We start from the raw sequence: 19,365 nt of genomic DNA, 5'->3' as shown, positions 1-19,365 counted from the left end.
TCCAATCCACACCTGCCACTTTAGAAAAATAAGAAACGGGGCTGTAGTCAAGGTGGATAATAAATTGGTATTATTTCCTCTTCTTATTGTGACACTTGGACTGCATCACGCTCACACTTTTCCCAATGCTTTGCTGGTCGCTACATGACTGGGGCGCCTTTTACAAACACGTAGCGTATGGAGGCTGCACGTTGGGGTTCTTCGTTCCAGCTTCTTTTTTGTGCTACTGCCTTGTGACGCCCAGCTCTTTCTAATATTTTGCTTTGTCGCATCAGGACAGTGTGAGGGTGGTGTACCTAATGAAGCGTCCCCTCATACTCACCACGTCCATCCTCAGTTGCAATGATAAAAATTAAAAAAAGACTCCACATTGTGCCGTTCACTACCAAAATGCAGTTCATGAAATATTCTGGTCCTAATCCCGTTGCATGGTGTAATCCGCATGTGGAGTGGAGCAAATGTCTCCTAAAATGTACGGCAATGGGATTACGACATCCTTGAACACGCAGACAACATGCTCTGTTGTACACCCAACACGCACTCCTCTTATCAGGCCTTTTTCCCTCTAAGTGTGTGTGTGTGTGTGTGTGTGTGTGTGTGTGTGTGTGTGTGTGTCACGCTCCTACAGATGACCATGGATGCTGGATTAACCTTGCACTTTCTTCTCCTGACCAAGTGTGTGTGTTTCAAATATCGCATTGAAGCTCCCGTTCACCGGATTCTTTTCATTCCAAACAGAGCAAGAATTAGCCTCTGCCAGTCAATTGTTTCATTTCCCTCTCGGACGAATTACATTTTATCTCCTCTTTTTTGTCATCTGCTTCCAATAAATGATGCTCTTTTTAAAAATATTTCAGAGCTGCATCTTGGCCCCGATGGATTAAATTAAAGCTTTCTCTGTGTGTGTATGCCATTAAAAATGTAAATATAAATATATATATATTTATATTTATATGTGTGTGTGTGTGTGTGTGTGTGCGCGCGCCCCCCAGGCCCGGTCAACCTGAGCACCGGGGCCCAGCTGGTGGCTCCGGCCGTGGTGGTGAGAGGAACCCTGTCCATCACCGCCTCCGAGTTCTACTTCGAGGTGGACGAGGACGAGCCCGGCTACAAGGCCGTGGACCCCAAGGTAACCACGTGCTGTTGATCAGCACGGCCTCGTGCGTTGCTCTGCCGCGTCTTTCTATTTGTGCTTTTTGCCTTGCAGCCGAGCTGCGCGTGTAAAATAAGGAAGAGTAAAAAGACACGCGCCTTTTCCTGCCTGCAAGAATGAGCGATGTAAAGGTGATGCGCTTAATTAGGCGTTGATGCGCAGCTGAAAATAAAGAAATACTTTCTTTAAAAACGGATGTGACTAATTTAAAATAAAGAAAATCACTAGTAGTTGTGTTGTAATAAAATGACACATTTTTAAATACATTCTAAAGGTAAAAGAGCTCAATTATAACCATATGAAATAATTTAGTGCAATCATTTTGAACAGTAAGGCATTTAAATAAACGCAATTATTTTTAACAAAGCAAACTCCAGCAGTGACGTTTTCTATTCAAATGCTGATTTTTTTGTAAATGAGTACCTTTTAGAAACGGAAGAATTGACTGAATTGCCCAAATGGAAATGAAAATATGAAGTGTGGCTGATTGAAAGACGAGGCCTAAATGTGACTTGCAACATTTTATTTGTATTCCTTCAAGTCACGTCATGAAAAATGAAAAATCATCAAGTTGGCACGCTTGCGTTTTTAAATAAAAGTGTCTTGGTTTAAAGTTGTAGGACATGGAAAATGTACCTGGCGGGTTTTTTCTCTGTGCTCCTTGCTGCCGCTTGCAAAGAAAAGCCGCTGCTGCTTCTTTTTCGTTTTCTTTTTCTTCGTTCACATTGCTCGGAGAGTCCACCGCTTTGTCCGGCTTGCTTTTATAATTTGTCCAAGCTTTTGGCGTTGGTGAGGATCTCCCTCGCTAGTCTCCACGTCTGCTTGGCGGCCGCCTCCAGGGCCGAGTGGGGCTTTCCCTGAAAGAGGTCCAAGTTGGGCAAAAAGTAGTGCGGGCAGCGGCGACACTGCAGGCAGGAGATGAGCTGCAGCAGGATGCCGTTGAGGCGGTCCCCCAGGCAGGCCTCGTCCCAGTCGGTCTCCCGGGGGTGCTTCTCGCACTCGTACAGCAGCAGGGTCTTCATGTGGTAGTTGTTGAGCGGCTGGCCCGGGAGCTCCAGGTGGCGGTCCCGCAGGGTCTTGAGCACCGAGAGGCACTTCTTCCTGCAGCCGGCCATGAGCAGCCGGTTCTCGGCCTCGCTGAACTGCAGCACCCAGGCGTCGCTCTCGGCGGAGCTCTGCTTGCCCGTCAGCGAATAGCACTCCTTGGAGAGCAGGTTGAAGCCCTCCGCCTTCACCTCGGCTACACGGTTGGGGCCTGGCCAGGGGATGTGCGGCATGGGCCACTGCGCCGCGCTCCTGGGCCAGATGCCGGTGCACTTGAAGGCGGGAGTGATCTGCACCACGTAGCGCTCCCGGATGCGCAGCTTCACCTCGCTGGTGTCCGCCACCATCTTCACCACGTCGCGGTAGCTGCACTTGTCCACAGCCTGGGCGACCAGCGTCTGAAAACGGGAGCGGATCTTGCGGGCGGACAGGTAGCCCGAGGCGGTGATGAACTCCACCCAGAGAGACATGCTCCTCTTGCGGCCGTCGCTCAGCTTGAGCACGGCGCAGCCCGGCAGCGAGCCGTCGTCCACGAAGTTGAAGACGCCCATCTGGTTGAGGTACAGCACCACCTCGAACTCGTTGGGCGAGATGACCTCCATGCCCTCGTAGCGAGCGTCGATCTCGCTCAGGGAGCTGATGAAGCGCGGCTCCTGCACCTCCACCTCCTTCAGCACGTCCGACACCACCTTGCACACCTCCCGGATGGTCTTGGCGATGGCAGCTTTGCGCGCCTGGCAGCGCTCGTTGTAGTACTTGTTGAGCTGGTACACCAGCTTGGCCTGGGTGGCGATCATGTTGGGGCACAGGTCCGGGCTGTACACCGGAGAGTCGCAGTAGGTTGACGGATCCAACGTTTACCGGTCGAGCCGCACGCCCAAAAAAAGATGCAAACCAAAAAAACAAACAAGTTAAAAGTTTTTTTGTTTTTGTTTTTGTGTTTTTGTTTTTGTTTTTTTGTTTTTTTAGTATTTGCCTCTTAAAGCGGGATGGCTTCAATAAAAAGGAGTCCGACCAGCAGCTCTCTCATAGTCTCCTCCCGGGTGTGCACGAGTCCACAACGCTGCTTTGGTCCAGCCCGCCCTCTTCTTCCTGCAAGCTGCTTTTTGCTGCACTTTTATCAATGGTCCGCTCGCACTCGAGTGGGTCGGGCTTGTCCACCGCAACAGTGCAAGCAGCTTGACGGAGCACAGCCAATCAGACACACCCTAGACACCGGGGTCCACACACACACACACACACACACACACACACACCTTGGGGTCTACCTCCAAACAACCTTTGTGTCTCTTTGATGCGAATCTATTTATTTGTTTATGTGACAGTTTTTAACTTGCACACTGATATCATGTTCGTCGTCATTATTCTCATTTACGCTTTTATTTTGGTGATGTAATTGCAGCTGGACTATTTTACAATTGTATTCACTGCAGGGGTGTTTTTGGACTGCACCTTGTCTTTTACATTTTCCCTTGACATATTGTAAAATTAAAATGAATGAATGCATTTTTTTCAATTGATTAATAATGCATTATTAACAACATTCTTCTTCTTGTTGTTGTTAATAAATGGTATACATAAATAAAGACTAATTAGTTTTGTCAGTTATAAGACGAAGCTAAGATGTTTTGTTGGAAGAGTTTGGGTGATTTTAGTGTCTTGAGTGGCCAGCCCTGATGTTGCCTTTATTTGCGGTAACATCATTTACTTTATAGTGTGTGCAGGGTCTTTTAAAATGAACAGTTTCATTTGTCTTTAAAAAGCAAAAAGTACATGTGTCTACTGTGGAAACCTGTGTGCACGTGTGAGACATATCATCAATTGTTTCATGCATTAAAAATGTTGAAGGCACCTGCTGCCTGAATGAAATGAATATGCTGATGAGCGCTTTTAATAGCGTTCATTCTGGTAATTATTTATTCATTTTGAAAATGAACCCTCTTCATGACACCCAAGTCTTTTCGCTTTGTATCTGTGTTTTGAAATAGGCATGTATTTATTGTTTATCCTTTTAATGATTGTTTTTATATTTTCATTCAAAGCCCAAGCATCATGATGCGTTCAAGCAGGAGTGTACAATCTTTTCATAGAAAAAAAGATACTAAACTATCGAACAAAACATCTTAGCTTTGGGGAATGGCGGACAAAGCTACTGAATAAAATATCTAATAATGGCAATATCTTTCATCATTCATTCATTGTATCGTTACTATATGCTGTGTATGCACGCATAGACACGTGTAGCATGTGATAGAGGGGTGTAACGTGTTAGATGTGTGTAACATGTGATAGACATGTGTAACATGTGATAGACGTGTGTAACGTGTTAGATGTGTGTAACATGTGATAGACATGTGTAACATGTGATAGACGTGTGTAACGTGTTAGATGTGTGTAACATGTGATAGACATGTGTAGCATGTGATAGAGGGGTGTAACATTTGCTAGAGGTGTGTAACATGTGATAGAGGGGTGTAACATTTGCTAGAGGTGTGTAACATGTGATAGACATGTGTAGCATGTGATAGAGGGGTGTAACATTTGCTAGATGTGTGTAACGTGATAGAGGGGTGTAACATGTGATAGAGGGGTGTAACATTTGCTAGAGGTGTGTAACATGTGATAGAGGTGTGTAACATTTGCTAGAGGTGTGTAACATGTGATAGACATGTGTAGCATGTGATAGAGGGGTGTAACATTTGCTAGATGTGTGTAACGTGATAGAGGGGTGTAACATGTGATAGAGGTGTGTAACATTTGCTAGACGTGTGTAACATTTGCTAGACGTGTGTAACATGTGCTAGACTTGTGTAACGTGATAGAGGTGTGTAACATTTGCTAGAGGTGTGTAACATGTAATAGAGGTGTGTAACATGCTAGACGTGTGTAACATGTGCTAGACGTGTGTAACGTGATAGAGGTGTGTAACAATTGCTAGAGGTGTGTAACGTGATAGACGTGTGTAACGTGATAGAGGGGTGTAACATTTGCTAGACGTGTGTAACATGTGCTAGAGGTGGGTAACATATGCTTAGACATGTGTAACGTGCTAGACGTGTGTAACATGCTAGATGTGTGTAATGTGCTAGACGTGTGTAACATGTGCTAGACGTGTGTAACGTGATAGAGGTGTGTAACGTGATAGAGGTGTGTAACATGTGCTAGAGGTGTGTAACATATGCTAGACATGTGTAACATGTGCTAGACGTGTGTAACATGTGCTGGACATGTGTAACATGTGCTGGACGTGTGTACTGTGCTAGAGGTGTGTAACATGTGCTAGACGTGTGTAACGTGCTGGACGTGTGTAACATGTGCTAGACGTGTGTAACATGTGCTAGACGTGTGTAACATGTGCTAGACGTGTGTAACGTGCCCGACGTGTGTAACATGTGCTGGACATGTGTAACATGTGCTAGACGTGTGTAACATGTGCTGGACGTGTGTAACATGTGCTAGACGTGTGTAACATGTGCTGGACGTGTGTAACATGTGCTGGACGTGTGTAACATGTGCTGGACGTGTGTAACATGTGCTAGACGTGTGTAACATGTGCTGGACGTGTGTAACATGTGCTAGACGTGTGTAACATGTGCTAGACGTGTGTAACATGTGCTGGACGTGTGTAACATGTGCTGGACGTGTGTAACATGTGCTGGACGTGTGTAACATGTGCTAGACGTGTGTAACATGTGCTGGACGTGTGTAACATGTGCTGGACGTGTGTAACATGTGCTGGACGTGTGTAACATGTGCTAGACGTGTGTAACATGTGCTGGACGTGTGTAACATGTGCTAGACGTGTGTAACATGTGCTAGACGTGTGTAACATGTGCTAGACGTGTGTAACGTGCGCTACATGTGACACACATGGGGGGCTGAAGCTTTTCGTTATTTTATGCTTTCTTTATTTTCACACTTTTTTTCCAAACGAGCGCAGACTGATTTTGATGGCTCGTGTTTAAAAGCAGGCGGCACATAAAGCAGCGTTTTGAAAAGAAGCTATTATTGGTACTAAGTGGCCAGCTGCAGTGCGGAGAGGTTTTTAAAATAATAACGCCCCAAAGATGGCAGAAAAAAAGGCAAGGATTGATTAGCTCTGTTGGTTTGCACACAGTCTGGACTTCATCACTGAGTTGACTTTTATTTTCTAAACACAGCAAGTAGCATAAGACTTCATGATGGTATTTGCAGACTGTTTTAGTGTGAAAGACGTCATCGTTGTAGCAACTCACATGCTTCAAATGACCGACTCAGCGTTTCTTTCCATGCCTTCAGCAGGCACATTTGCACTTTGATAAATGTGCGTCTTATGCTTTGTCATGTTACTCAAAACGGCAAATAATGGGAATGGTCTGTTCCAGGGTCAAACTGTCAGCACCCCAATGTATTGACTGCAAAGGCAGTGTTTTAAGCAGCAGTCACTCAAATGTAAAAATAAATGAACCACTGTAAAATAAAGGTAGAATATTGCCTGCCTTATTCTATCAGCTATATGCTATCGATGTTAGCGCACGGCTGGTGTGGGTGTCATTGATATTAATGAATGACGGTAAGTTACATGTTTACGCTTCTATTGTTATCGTTCAAACACAAAGCTAAGCTGACATGTTCATGTTATGCCATGATGCGGTTGTTCTATGTTTTCTCAAGTGCCACCACTTTGGGGGTGTTTGTGTTTTGGTAGCGTTGGTGCTTCCATCAGCTCAACAGCAAAGGTTTTGGTGCTCCTTCCCTGGGTGGGACATCCTGCTGGGATAGATGCGTGTAATGTGCCGTGAAAACGAAACAGAAAGCTAGCGCAATAAGCGTAGGTGTGCAATCTCCGGGCCGGTCGTTTATGATCCCACACGTGAGTTCCAGAGGGAGAAATCCATGGCGGGTGGAGAGGAAGTGTCCAAACACGCCAACCGTTGCTTTAGCGCAGTATATGACGACACAAACACGTAAGGAAATGCTAGCGCATTCCACTGAGCTTCATGTTCTTCTCGGCAAATCAAAGGAACGCCCTTTAAAAGAAGCCCCCCTCGGGTGTCATCTTGAGCCAGACCAGCAGGTGGTGCTATAGCCCCAACCAATGAGAAACCAATGTTACAGTACTTCCTCTCATCAAGTGAAAGAAGTAGAGCGCAGATCACCCCGTGTCCTGTGGGTGGCGCTCATATCTTCTAATGTGTGGGTAAAGTTCATCATTTCACCTTTCTTCTTCCAAAATACTTGGTTTAGGGGGAAAATAGCTGAAATATCATCTTTACATTTGTGTAACGATTCACGATTTGTGGTTGCCGATACGATTCAAGGACAGTATTGGTTCATTTAGAACCATACGATCTGAAACGATTCAGGAAGTTTCTTGCCAAAAATTCAAGCGGTGTGACTGTGAAATAAATACCTGGATACTTGACAGTGCAGGTGTCAGATTCCCAGGTGTTTGTAAGGGAATCGGTACAAATGGAGTATGGATCCTAACAAGCAAATGAACAGCAATGAATGGCATCAAGTGCAAGCAACACTTCAGCTCGAATGAACAATGCATGAATGAACAGGTTGAATGAAATCATCCCTGCGACTACTTCTGTCTGATAAAGCATGACTTGAACTTGAATCTATATGTCACTGGCTTCTCTAGCCCAGGTACTAAAGAAGTTAGAGCACATACAGTAAGTAGTGCCCTTGGCAAGTACAGCTGCACTAGGCTGCGACATTGCTTTTAAAAGTCACCAGAGTAGCCATTTACATTGTTTTGATCATCAAAAAGTCCAGGGAAGAAACTCCAATGATGAAATGTCATCTGCAGATAGATATTAAAGTCAGTGTGGAGCTACATACCTTTTATCTTGTCCTGAAGCTCCCATCCAGGACTTTGAAAGCCTTCAAGTTGGACTGAACTTCCATCTTACTGGATGTGATCCAACACTATAGAAATATCAAGTATAGAAGTACAAATGCTCTGTAAAGCGTGGCCATGACATCACACATACTGTAGACTGAGGCGTCTCGAGTCACTCCTTACAGGACAGAAGCTCCACGTAACCCCTGGCAAACACAGCAGTCGCCTTTACATGACCTCATCCGTGTGCCCAACTCAACAGGCATGAATAATCAACTAACGCCAAATCCAACTGTTACACGAGTGTAACCTCTTTATCAGTTGTAAAAGAAACCCCCCACATCCGTATAAAACCTGCCGTGCTTCAATCCGATGCTTCCTTTCCTGGCATCGATTCAATCAATCGATGATTACCTTTTGAAGCATGTTAGATGGACATGTATGTCGTCTGGAAAGGAAACGTAGGATCGTAGGAATATAAGTTGATGCATCCATGTCTCAATGAATCGCTACACCCCTAATCAAAATGTCTAATGACTAATAGCATACACCCATTCACCCGCAACATAGGACCAACCTGGGCAAAGGACCCCCCTTTTGAAATATACAAATATTATTGAAGGCAAAATGAATCATTCTTTTTTTTTCAATCGTGTTTTCAAGATGAGTAAAATGTTGTTTGCTAACCTTGACGCCCATCCTCCAGGTTGCACTGGTGTGTGTGAGTGACTGGAAGAAAAGCTCTGTTGACAACACGTTGGTTTTCAGACTGACTGGAAACACCGTCTTATATTCGCCCAAGTCCAAACTTTTTATGCGTTTATTGTCGGCTTAAAGTTTGACCCAACGAACTTGAGTAGAAGACCTTCCCCCCCCCCTGTAGATAAAAGTTCGAAAAAGACGTGTTGTCTTGCATTCAGGATGCTGCTATCGTATTAAATAGTGATGGAAACACGATTCCTTTGACTGACTCGAGTTTTTAAAAGTCACTCACTGAAGTCAATTAGGTGTTTGAGTCACTCGTCACAGAACATGCGCTGAAGCACCCGTGAGTCTTTGTTGAGCACTCGTGAGTCAGGGAAACCCGAGAAATTGTCGAACACTCGTGAGTCATTATAACACGAGTATTTGTCGAGCACATGCGAGTCAGTGAAACCAGAGTATCCATTGAGCACTCGTGAGTCAGTGAAACCAGAGTATTTGTTGAGCACTTGTGAGTCAGTGAAACACAAGTATTTGTTGAGCACTCGTGAGTCAGGGAAACACGAGTATTCGTTGAGCACTCGTGAGTCAGTGAAACACAAGTATTTGTTGAGCACTCATGAGTCAAGGAAACACGAGTATTCGTTGAGCACTCGTGAGTCAGTGAAACACAAGTATTTGTTGAGCACTCATGAGTCAGGGAAACACGAGTATTTGTTGAGCACTCGTGAGTCAGGGAAACACGAGTATTTGTTGAGCACTCGTGAGTCAGGGAAACCTGAGAAATTGTCGAACACTCGTGAGTCATTGTAACACGAGTATTTGTCGAGCACATGTGAGTCAGTGAAACCAGAGTATCCATTGAGCACTCATGAGTCAGGGAAACCCGAGTCTTTGTTGAGCACTCGTGAGTCAGTGAGAATAGCGTTGAGGCAAGCAGGTTTTTGCATGAGCTTATTATATTTATAGAAATACTATGAAATAATACATTCATCCAAATTCAGTCCTTTTTGAATTTCGCGAGCGGCCAACACTTTTTCAGATGCATCCTGTAGCGGGACAAGAGAGACGTAAACCAAAACAGAAGTACACCAGATTATTCAACGCTAATCAGGAAAGCCATGCTAGCTACGAACACAAACACACGCAGACACGAGACTTCGCACGTGCGAAGCGAGGCTACATTTGTGCGTTGCGGATGGACCCGGCTGCCCACTCCATGGAAGAAACATTGGCTAATTGCCGACTAATTGGCTGACAGGACGCGGCATCTGCTCGGCAGATCGTTGCTCTATACTCGTCGTCTGTGTGTGTGTGTGAGTGCGTGTGTGAGTGTGTGTGTGTGTGTGTGAGTGTGTGTGTGTGTGTGTGTGTGTGTGTGTGTGTGTGCCTCTGTGTGCTTGCACACAAGCCATGAATATTGCATGCTGTTGTTGTTAGAACACTGCAGGAATGAGGAAGTGAGGATGCTCATCCTTCAGCTCTTGCTGCATGTTGGAAACAAACTGTCCTGCTCGCTTGCCCACTTGCTTTTTATATCTTTCTGAGCATTTTAGCTGTCTGGACAACCGACTAAGTACTAAACGTCTTCTTATAGACCTGCTGTTTGTGTTGGCTTAGGCCAATCAAGCTACTTTAAAACAGCAATTAAGGCAAAGGGAATGTTTTTGTATTTTATTATCTTACTTTTTTTTTTACTTGGGCTGAAAACAATACTAAACATTATACAGTGGACCCTCTAAAGTCCAAATGAAAAATGAAGCCGAGGTCATGTAGTCTGCAATTCAAGCTAATTTCCTACAGGAAAACAATTTTTAAAACATTTTCTACATTGCACAAAATGTCAGATTTTGTGTCAAAGGAAAGCAAAATGAAGATTGTTTGATTGTTTAGTACGTTTAAGGAAGGTTAGCTTCTTGTTTGATTGTTTAGTACGTTTAAGGAAGGTTAGCTTCCTGTTTGATTGTTTAGTACGTTTAATTCAAGAGATTCAAGATTCAAGAGATTCAAGAGATTTTTATTGTCATGTGCATGGTAAAACAGCACTTATACCATGCAATGAAAATCTTATTCTGTTCATTCTCCCAAGAAAAGAAAAGAAAACACAAGAAAGAATAAGAACATAAGAAACATAAATACCAATAAATTAAGCAACAACAACAGAAGAGACATTCATACAAATAAATAAATAAAGTGCTATGAGTGTGTGCGTGTGTTGCGTGCAGCGTGTGTGAGTGCTTCGTTGAGAAGCCTGATGGCCTGTGGGTAAAAGCTGTTTGCCAGCCTTGTGGTCCTGGACTTCAAACTCCTGTAGCGTCTGCCTGACGGTAGGAGTGTGAATAATGAGTGTTGTGGATGTGTGCTGTCCTTGATGAGGTTTAAGGAAGGTTAGCTTCTTGTTTGATTGTTTAGTACGTTTAAGGAAGGTTAGCTTCTTGTTCCGCCTGTGTGACAAATAAGAAGAGAGATGACAGACCCTTAAAGGGATAGTTGGGATGTTTTGACATGAACTTGTATGACATTCCCATCAGCAGTTTAGTACATCAACAGCAACTTCCCCTCCACTTGGTCCCCTGAGTTCAGTGATGAAGAACGTAGTTCCAGGTAGTCACTGGGGTTTCACAAGTAACGAGTTTGGCTTCTCAGAAAAATCTGCCTTGAAACGAGTAATACATTTGTAACACAAAAACGCCTACTTGAAAACATCAGACCTCACAAATTGCGTGGCGCTCTATTCTATTGTCCTGTTGTTGATCTGTTCTTCTATTGTGTGGCGTATCCCTGCACACTGTCGCCTCTCCATCCTTGTGCATGTGACAAAGACTCCTTACTTGACTACCTGGAACTACGTCCATCACTGAAACCAAGTGGGGGGGTAAGTCACTGTTAATGTAGTGCACTGCCGATGGGGATGTCGTACAACTTCATGTGAAAACATCCCAGCCATCCCTTTAAATGCGACTTCCAACACTGCCTATACAGCAACCACAGGACGTGATGGCTACAGTTTGACCTTGGAACATATGACTTCCTCTTCCGTTACTTCTTATGCAAGCTGAATGCGTTACTGTAATGTTGGCTGAGACACACAAGCACCAGACTTGAACAACAGGCTTTTATTGCAGCTTTCAGTGACCTCACAACAGGCACGGGATACTGTGTGTAGCCGTGTCCCACGCCGAACCAAAACTCAATGCTGAACCCTTTGACATCACTTCCTTTTGCCCCCCCCCCCCACTACAACAACACACACAAGCACAAGTCGTATTAGTTATTTTCCCTCATCATGTGTAGTATACGTGGTTGTAGGGGCTCTAATTGTGTTTCTGTACTCGCACTATGAAAATATTCCATTCATGAATGAGGAATCCTACTTTGCCAGAAATTCACATACCAAAGAACGGGACTGCTGTATTCTCCTTCATCCAGGTCATTCGCAACTGGACTCTAAGGCAACCGCAGGAGTCCACTTTGTCCTGAGAAGAGATTATTGTTGTTTCCATACGAAGCAGAAGTGAAGCTTGCATGCTTGAATCCATGGAAATCGCTTGTCCAGCAAACATATAATAATAAGTGCATTTAAAAGCGTCAGCATCCCACCTTGGACTATGCAATGAGAAACCCCCCCTCCCCAACTGAGAAGACGTTGGGAAGCTTAATTAGTGGGGTGGTGAAGGCTACCCGGGGTTAGCCACACTGTTTGATTGACGCTCACTGGAGTGTTACGTAGCTGCAGCCACCGTTCCCAGAAGTCCTCCAACCACCACACTCGCTCTGGTTACCGGGGGACGACCCCCGCCCCTGCTCCTCTTTGGCCTGCAGCCGCCAATCACAAAGAGGCATGGTCTCTGTGAGAGAAGCCTATTGATTTTCCAGTTAGGGGCTAAGTAGTTTGTGCTATCAGGCTAACAGACAGGCCGAGCAGGTATGTCATTATCAATGAGGCCAAGGAAACGGAACAGCGACCTCTTTGCTGCTCGTTCCCTCATCCTTTGACACCCTGGGACAGTCAATAAATCGCTCAGCCACCACAAACATGTGATGCGGCGTTCCTTGTGCTTTCTTTCTGCACCCTTAACCCTTGCCCGGCCTGTCGTTATGCACCTTAATCACCTGACAACGTGACGAGAACGCATGGCAGTGTAGGCGTGGATCTCTCCCAGGTAGCCCCACCACCGACGGGGGCAAGCATACGGGTCTGGGGCAATATGTTTTGGGTGGCGGTTGAAGGCGGGCGCCTGGGCGACCAAATCTGGTTCATCGGTGGGTGTTTGGCTGAATTCCCGTTCCTGTCCAGGGGGACGTGCGGGCGGGGCACAACATAATCTGCCCCTACCGCGAACAAGAATGGTAGCAATTCCATGGATCCACATCTCTGCTCTCTAGCTAGCGTCCCGTTTCAGTCCTCATGTATCAGAACAAATCACACATTGTTGGTTTCTAACCGCCAGAAGAGAAATGAACGTTAGCACTCAGGTATGCTCATTTGTCTCTTTCCTACGATGGACTGGCTACGTGGGATTGGTGGGTTCACTCTTCCGCACCAGTCTCCTCATATTGGGCCCTTTGGACTGTACTGCATGCAGCAGGAACGGGAAAAAGGTTTCTTCATCCTGGAAGATGAAGAGTCAAGTTTCATAGTGTCGAGATTCCTGTACTGAATGTGACTGACCCAATATGACTGTTGGTCTTACATTCGGGGTCCAAGGAGTTCTGAAGTTTTGTCAAATGTATGGTCATATTTGTGTTTATTTGTGGGAACCCATGAAGGAGAGGCAGATGCAGGAGAACAGGGGTCTTTTATTTCTCCAACAGCAGGGTGAAACGGAGAGACAGAAGGTGAACAATAGGTGAGAAAATGACACTAATTGCAAATAAAGGCGAGGTGAAAGGCCTGAACTAGCACACACCAAAGAAGGAAGAGGAGGAAAAGACGGCAGGAGACGAGGCAAGGAGGAATAATTGGCTAAGCAAAAAGGGCTGAAGGTACAAGTGTGGCCTGCAACGAAACGAACCCACAACAAAAACAACAAAGGTAGGCTGAAGAAGGCCAGACATTTGTCAACAGGTGCGTCTCCTGGCTCCGCCTCCTCGTCACCAACCCCCCGAGAAGATCTGAAAATAGAAATAAGGTTGGAGTAAGCCAAAGAAATGCCACAAGGCCCCCAAAATAGCAATAAGAAAACCCCAAATCCAGGAGGTAGCATATTGACCTAGATTGGGTTGCTTTTAGCATCTTTAGCGGATACTTTGTAGCAGTCCTTTCATTTTTTCTACACGGCGCTCACTGGAAAAAGTTTGGACACCCCTGCTCCTGAGGAATACGTAGAAATTGGGCTGCTAGATCAGTCTGAGTGAGTGGTAAGCAGGTGTTTGTAAGCACATGAAGATCCAAATGAGGACCAATGTCTGTGATCCTTTGACAGTCAAGCAAGTTTGAGTGCACTCCGCTTGGATGTTTCCATCTGAAACCACTCTTAGTGCCAGGCACCTCCAGACAAAGAGATGTACCCCCCCCTCTTTCTTTGCACCTGAGCCTAGCCCCTCCATCATGCTCCGTCTCTGGGCTCGACTGGCCCACTGTCCCCCTTCCTGTGATTGATCCCCTCCCTCCATCATTTATTCCCTTAGGCTGCCGCTGACAGCCGTGTCAAAGGCGACGCGGCCGCCTGATGGATCGGCCTGCTTACGGATGCCAGAGCGCCTGCTCGGCTGCTGATATTACAATCGGCACCTGTGTAACTGCTGCTCACGCTGGGGCGAATGTCTGCCTCTCAATGGAACAATCCATGTCCGCAGGATGGAAGTGAAAATGCGGCCACGTGAAGCCGGAGGGGCACGTCTGTGGATAGACGTGAACATCTCTGAAGGCATCCGTTCATCTGCTTACCTCATGCGAGGACGCGAGAGACACGGAGCATTCATTAGCACCCAATTGTTGTCCTCACAACTGATCGTCAGCTTGACTTTTTTCATACTTTGCCAGGTCATGTGACGTACGGCGGTGTGAGAAAGTGTTTGTCACTCTTAAATGTTTCAGATCATCAAACAAACACAACTCACCACTTGCTGCACTTTATATGATGAAGTCATCCAATCCCATGCACCCCTTCAGTACGTCACTACACTGGAGGCCGTGTTAGCTTTGTGTGCCGTGGTCTTTCAAGAAAGCTTCCATACGTTTCACAGATTCACATTGTAGTAGAATTAGAGTCATTAACTACACAATTCTTTGTTTGATGTGCTTCAACACAGAAGCTTAAATCACAAAAACATCCATCCATCTTCGATGCTGCTTCTGCCTATCCCAGCCGACATGATGATGTCGTGCTTTAAGGTAAAAATGTTTTTTGGTTTTTTTCCAGTATTTTTTGTGGAAAGTTTTGGTCAACTTCCAAATCGTCCGACCTAGAGGTGTTTGAATTTAGAGGTTTATACTTCATGCCCCCCCAAATCATGCCCCCCCTTCAACACCCCACCTCCAATTCCCCTAAGAGGGGTCTCCTTTTCACCCCCACACCCACTTAAGCTGACGACAATAGTCGGATTAGAGAAGAATTTACTCCCAAGAGAAGGCAAAGCTGTCACTAAATGGCGAAAAAAAGAACAAAGATTGAAGGGACGCTTCTTGGCGAATGCTTGGAGTCTGGCAGCCATCTTACCCGGCACGCATGCAGGACGACACCAGGAGCCCTGAAGCCTCCATGCTGCTGCATCTCTTACGCTGCATCTGCTCACCTCACAAGTCCGTCATGCAACACTTCCCAAAATCATTACAATAAAACACAGGAAAATACCGTTTACACAAATGAAATATGAAGCAAAGTGCAATCCAATAATAATACTTGTAGTCATTGACTTAAAAAGTTTCTTTGAAACAATAAAGTTATTTCAAACAGGCACGTTTGGATGTGGACAGAAGTTCCTGATTCATTCAAACGGAGACTGAGGTGAAACACATCAAGGAACCCAAGATGCAAATGAAATGGCAGCGTTGTTGTCGCAGACCTTTGTGGTCAAGGAAGTAACACACGAAACACGTGAACCTAACAAAAACAACAATAATAAACCACAAAAATAGTAAGGAAAGTATTTTTACATAATAAACATGTGTGAAATGTGCATGTAGACCTAAAGTTGGTAGAATTGCACAATACAAACATATGCAATTATTTCTAAATGAATTGCAATGCAATTGCATGCATTTTCTTCTTGAGTAAATCCATCACGTTTATTATGTCCAAAATAGCACGTTAGCAGTGGTAACTAATTTATTTAATTCAGTTCGTCAACATTTTTAGCGTAATTAACGCATGTGCATCATGTCAAGCCCCACCTGTCTGTTTTGACGGCAGACGGCAGCATAGTGTAGCGCCCTCACACCATCACACACCGTCTGATGCTCTTTCCTAACTTTATATAACAGCAGCGCAATTCCAACACCGTATAGTGTAATCCCGGGTTGGATTCAAACACAATGGTTTCCGTCTCGGCTAATTTCAGTGTAAAAACAAACAAACAAATGATGCGAGAGCCATTTCTTGATATATTTCTTGAACACAACTGGTCCCAGAATGGATCCCTGTGGCACACCAGGGGACACCGGAGCAGTGGAAGACACAAAATCATTAAACGTGACAGCGAAGGTCCTGTCTTGAACCACTGATAAAGGGAGCCACGGAGGCCAAGTGCAAAGGCCGAGTGCAGCGTGAGGTCACACAAGCGATAAAAGGATGTCGCTGCTGAAACCTACCTCAAATAATGTTGTTCTCTAACAAGGACTGCAGCTGAATAAAAACAACATAACAGGTTAGACACGGGTCTAAAATGAGACAAAACAGTTAGCTCGAGGCTAGGTGTTTTTAATAAGTTGCTTAGCAACAGTTGGAAGCACCCCTGACCTAAGACAAGTGTTCATAAAACAGAAGACACGGCCCAACAGTGTTATGTCTTTTGCAGCCACAATTTGCTACGTTGGTTTAAATTGGAATTGTCATTTTGCTATTTTATTTTTGTATTTAAACAATTCCATTTGAATTGATATTTGACTGGCAGGCCGCAGCGGTCGTCTGCATTTCACACTTACTTCACACCAAAGGCTGAATAGTTCAGGAGTTCATGCACTGACTCCCCACTTGTCCGCCAATCAACGGCGAGAGCACCGCGGCGTTTGCTTAAATCCACACACCAGCTTTTTGTGCGCTTCCACTTGAAAAAGGCAAAGCGGCCAAGAAAAGGCTAACCTGTTAGCAAACCCAGAGAAAGGCTTTTAATCCTTAATAGGCTCAGTTCAGACTAAGTGGCCCCAACAAAGATCCTTTCAAGGAGGACTTTCTCTTCAGGTCTGAGTCTTGCTGGGGACCCATTGGGGACCTTTTCAATGCTTTGAGGTGTTTTTTTTTTCTTTTCTGTGAGGCTTCATGAGCTCACAGTGGTGCTGCACGCTGGGCTTGTTTATTTTCCTTTCATTCTCCCAAAATCCACTGCAGCTTCTTACTCCTGTTTATTTTTGCTTGCCTGCTAGTTTGTTTGGCTTCCCCGGAGGCAAACGCAGCTTTCATGTGCGGACATCCGCCGGAAGCGTCGTCGCAGCAGGCCGTGCTCACCTGCACGCGCCGCCTTCTTACTGATGACGTGTCACGTGACGCACCGTCCCTGACAGCTGGGCGATCCCACCAATCGTACAGGGCCGGTGTCGCCCAGACTTTTTGCTTGTTCAACATCGTTGAATGATTTGGCCATTCGTGAATAAAAAGAGTTGAATATTTGTATCAGCACGCTTATTAGTGAACACGAAAGACAACAATACAGGACAATTAACAACAGCAAGAAAAGCAGAAGCTACCGCTGCCTTTCATTCAAAGGCCCTGCCTTAGCCAGAAGTAAATCTATTCAGTATATTTCATCACACGGATATTAGTGAATAAAACACTAACATATCCATCTTACCACGCTCGTATTGCCCTGGTCTCCAAATGGCCATATTTGGACTGGTTAGTCATACACTGCGAGGTCGTACCATACGGAATGCCAGCTTCATTTCTTTTTTGTATTAAATGTGCCTCGAAAGACGGCCACAGTGCTTTTTGTGCCTTTTTAATATCATTCAACCCCTTCAGCAGCGGCCATTTTACACCATCTGGACTGATCTTCCAAGGCAAAGGAATATTGTGTTGTAACAAAAGCAACATTACCCTCCCGTCTTTCATCAGGAAAACAAAAACTTTGTTTCTACCTTTTTGCCTTCTTTAGTAATCAGCAGTACAACGTAGGGAAGTTTCAGGAAAATATCAGTTCCCAACTAAAACAAAGTGATGCGTAAAAATGCATGGGTTCTGTTTGGTTCTTTTTATCGTGGTATTGGATAAGTATCCAGAATTGTGTAAATTCACAGGTATTGATATCAGTTACTGGTATCGTGACAACCCTAGTTTTGGTAGGTTTGCATTTGAAGAGTGGATAACTTCTTTTTACACTTGCATGGCAGTTGGCCAATACATGCGTGTGTGGCTCTGTTGGTGAAAGTGCATTCCTCCTGCTGGAGGAGCAGTCGGGCATGGAAGTGGAGTCATGTGACTGCCATGATGCCAACTTTGCTTGTTAGGGAATTTGCGTTGCGGTCGTTTCCACCTCGTTGCACCATCCTTCCATCTTTCTTCCCATCTTTCCTTGCCCATCTAAGTGTCTGCCGTCACTCCGCGGCACAAGCAAAATGTCTTAATTGGTTCCAGGGGGCTCCAGGAGGCTTTGTGTCAACGCTGACGAGGGCCCTGATTGGTCTAGACACAAACAGGACCCTCGTTAGTCAGTTGGAGTGTGTTTGTGTGTGGGGTGGGGGGTGGGGGGTTTGGGAGTTTTGCTTGCTCGTTAGTCCGATGAACTCATTTACTGACGAAGGGTGACAAGGCCTCGTTTTGCCAGTTGTGGGGGAGGCAGACAGGAATATGCACACATAGAAAATCTATTTTGGATTTCTTGTAACGTATACACGGACTTTCACCAGGAAAGGAGCGCTTTGACGCTGTTGGCACATTTACCTACTGATGACAAGTGGGGGTTCAACGTCTTGCCCACGGACACTTCCACATGATCATGGGAGGAAGGAGGATCGAACCCGCACCCTTCAGGTTAGGAGACGACCACTCTACCACCCGAGCCTTAACGTACGACCTTCCAAAGCAGGGGTGGCCAAAGTACGGCCTGTGATCCGTTTTCAGCAGGCCTGTGTCAAAGTCTCCAGATATAACAGACTGTGTATATATATGCTCATATTCCGCTTTCCAGTACGAATACCGGGGCGTGCATACGCCTATCAGGACATCCCGCTGGAAAGGAACATTCATTTGAGTTGTGTGCAAGGGATGGTGTGTCTTTGGCAGGAACATCTTGTAAACCCCACGCTTCCAGGCCACCTGGTGAGTGTGCTGGAAGGCTTTATATGCTCGATGCTGGAGAGCAGCGCCATAGCAAACCCTACCCGAAGGTGAGGGAGACGTTACGCAAAGCAGGGTTTGTTGGAACCCGTGGTGATTGCTCTGAGGCTGCAAGGGGAGCTCAGCTTCCCCTAAAATGTCCAAAAACACCAGTGGTCAAATATGTACTGCTGTGTGTCCATTAGTACATGTCATTGAGTAAA

At 45.4% G+C, this 19,365-nt stretch overlaps 2 protein-coding genes across 8 annotated transcripts in view; one reads left to right on the top strand and one right to left on the bottom strand.

Annotated features, from left to right (window-relative positions):
• lrba (LPS responsive beige-like anchor protein) overlaps nt 1-19,365 on the top strand; it is a 284,780-nt gene that overhangs the window by 152,915 nt on the left and 112,500 nt on the right. For all 7 annotated transcript variants that reach the window (XM_054778104.1, XM_054778108.1, XM_054778107.1 and 4 more), the window contains one exon: nt 993-1,129. In XM_054778104.1, coding sequence (XP_054634079.1) covers nt 993-1,129 — 137 coding nt within the window. The remainder of the gene's footprint in view (nt 1-992; nt 1,130-19,365) is intronic.
• Nucleotides 12-3,350, bottom strand: mab21l2 (mab-21-like 2). Its single transcript, XM_054778109.1, has one exon. It carries the CDS (start codon nt 2,992-2,994, stop codon nt 1,915-1,917), a length of 1,080 nt encoding a protein of 359 aa, XP_054634084.1. The 5' UTR covers nt 2,995-3,350; the 3' UTR covers nt 12-1,914.

The sequence above is a fragment of the Dunckerocampus dactyliophorus genome, chromosome 6, assembly GCF_027744805.1.
Source record: "Dunckerocampus dactyliophorus isolate RoL2022-P2 chromosome 6, RoL_Ddac_1.1, whole genome shotgun sequence".
NCBI lineage: Eukaryota > Metazoa > Chordata > Actinopteri > Syngnathiformes > Syngnathidae > Dunckerocampus > Dunckerocampus dactyliophorus.
This window is presented reverse-complemented; position numbering and strand designations above follow the sequence as displayed.